This window comes from Cebus imitator, unplaced genomic scaffold (genome assembly GCF_001604975.1).
Source record: "Cebus imitator isolate Cc_AM_T3 unplaced genomic scaffold, Cebus_imitator-1.0 Scaffold50, whole genome shotgun sequence".
Classification (NCBI taxonomy): Eukaryota; Metazoa; Chordata; class Mammalia; order Primates; family Cebidae; genus Cebus; species Cebus imitator.
This window is the reverse complement of record NW_016107365.1, coordinates 540,066-542,499: the sequence shown is the minus strand read 5'-3', so window position 1 is coordinate 542,499 and position 2,434 is coordinate 540,066. Positions and strand designations below refer to the sequence as shown.

General features: G+C 40.8%; 1 protein-coding gene across 1 annotated transcript in view; it reads right to left on the bottom strand.

The window, feature by feature from the left end:
• The window catches only part of MRPS36 (mitochondrial ribosomal protein S36), a 13,491-nt gene that overhangs the window by 1,491 nt on the left and 9,566 nt on the right, over positions 1-2,434 (bottom strand). Inside the window, exons 2-3 of the mRNA XM_017527571.2 lie at positions 1,240-1,303; positions 594-781 (exon numbers count right to left, since the gene is read on the bottom strand). Coding sequence (XP_017383060.1) covers positions 594-781; positions 1,240-1,303 — 252 coding nt within the window. The remainder of the gene's footprint in view (positions 1-593; positions 782-1,239; positions 1,304-2,434) is intronic.

The following is a 2,434-nucleotide window of genomic DNA, read 5'->3' as shown; positions in this document are numbered from 1 at the left end:
AGTGGCATGATCTCAGCTCACTGCAACCTCCGTATCCCGGGTTCAAGCGATTCTCCTGCCACAGCCTCCCGAGTAGCTAGGATTACAGGTGCCTGCCATCACACCCAGCTAATTTTTTTGTATTTTTAGTAGAGATGAGATTTCACCACATTGGCCAGGCTGGTCTCCAGCTCTTGACCTCAGGTGATCCACCCACCCTGGCCTCCCAAAGTGCTGGAATTACAGGCATAGCCACTGTGCCTAGCCCTCATATCAATTCTATAACCATAATTTCAGACTTGGAAGGGACTCGAGGTTGACCTGTCCTTAAATTTCTTGGTCTTAGAAGCTCATTATACTCTGAAAAATTATTAAGGACTCCAAAGAGCTGTTTTTTATGTGAGTAATCTATTGACATTGATATAGCACACATATTTACAGAAGGATTGGACAATGGTTTGTTTCTCATAGTCTTGGCCTACCTGATCATCCTGTCTTAGCTCTGACCACACTCTGACAAGACAATAGGAATAGCATGTAAATCAGCAAATGAAGTCCCCAAAGCCCAAATGCTATGGTATTTTGCACAGTCTTGAGATAGAACAACAACATACTTGGATAAATTCAATTTCTTCTTGAGACACAAGTTTCCTTCTGTATTTCTGAGGTAATGTTTTTATTATTTCTGCAGTGTCTGGTGGACCCTGATACATCAGCAAATCTGGTGATTTACTTCCCTTAGAATGTTGTGAAATTACAGAAGAGTGAGATGGTAGCCCTGCTGATCTCAAAGCTTCTGATACTGAAATTAAAAAGAAAAAAATCTTATTAGAGAAATTATTCAGATGTCAAAATACTGACTCTTAAAATACTATCAAATAATCAAGTCATTCTTGAAATCAAGTCATTCTTCAATCCTATTTCAAGGATTGAAAAATCCTTCAAAATCAAGTCAATCTTCAATTTCTTTTGGAATTATAATACTTCAAGAGTCATCCATGTTGGCCAGGCTGGTCTTGAACTCCTGACCTAGGTCATCTGCCCACCTTGGCCTCCCAAAGTGCTGGGTTTATAGGTGTGAGCCACCGTACCCGGTCATAAGTTAACTTCTACTTGCATGCTACATAGGGCACTATTTTAATCTAAGCTACAATAGTCTTAACTGATTTTTAAATGAGAAATATTGCCTATAATAAAATACTCATTTATAAATATTTATGTACACAGTTTTAAAAGAAATCTAAATAAAGTACAGCTTACCATTGGGTTTAGGATTGTCTCTTCTGTCAGGAAACCTTATTAATGGAGTGTGTGGCTTGACTACCTAAGGGAAAAATAATATGCATGAAAAACAACCTCATTAACTAAAAGAAATTAACTGAAATAAATCTAGTAAACCTCATAAATAGATACTTTTGTTAAAATAACTTACTATTTGACAGCAACTTTAAATATACTCTTCCCCAACCAGGAAAGCTGGTAGGAATTCACAACTTTGTACTTTATACATCACAAGACTTTCATCATACTATCGAAGGTGTACTTCAAAGCAAGCCAATGGAGGAGATGATGTGGATTTTATGTTGCATGACTTACAGATTGGAAAGAATTGAAAGCTGGCTGGGAGCAGTGGCTTACGCCTGTAATCCTAACACTTTAGGAGGCTCAGACGAGCAGATTGCATGAGTGGAGGAGTTTGAAACTAGCCTAGGCAACATGGTGAAACCCTGTCTCTACCAAAAAAAAAAAAGAAGGTGTTGGCATGGCCCTAAAGAATGCAGTTTTAGGAAATGAAACAGCAGCAGAATGAATTGCAAAAACTACTGGGCTAGTCTGTTTTCTTATATAGGCCAAGAAACCAATGCCCAGAGAGGGGAAGGAAGGGACTCACTCAAGGACACACAGCCAAGACTCTCTCGAGAGAGTCAGCCAAGTCAGCCGAGATGAAGCTGCAATTTGAGACTGCAGGTCCTCCCACCCTGACACACACATACATACACACACACACACACACACACACACACACACACACACACACCACTCTTAGATTCCTAGTACTCCTCAGTTTGTTAACTTTCATCCTCAAGGAGTTTCTTGCATTTATTTCTAAGGGCTGCTGCAAGAAATGACCACAAACTGGGTGCCTTAGAACAACATCAGTGTATTGTCCCCTATTTCTGGAGGCCCAGAGTCCAGAATTAAGGTGTCAGCCAGCCACGGTCTCTCAGAAGGCTCCAGGGGAGAAATCCTTCCTTGCCTCTTCTAATTGCTGGTGGTTCCTGGCAACCCCTGCCATTCCTGGGCTTATGAGTTCCAGCACCTTCCTACGGCCTTCTCCTCTGCATGTCTCTCTGTCTCCTTGTCTTATAAGGACACCCCTCACTGGATTAGGGCCCACTAGTATGACCTCATCTTTACTTGATTACATCTGAAAAGAACCTGTATTGCATTCACA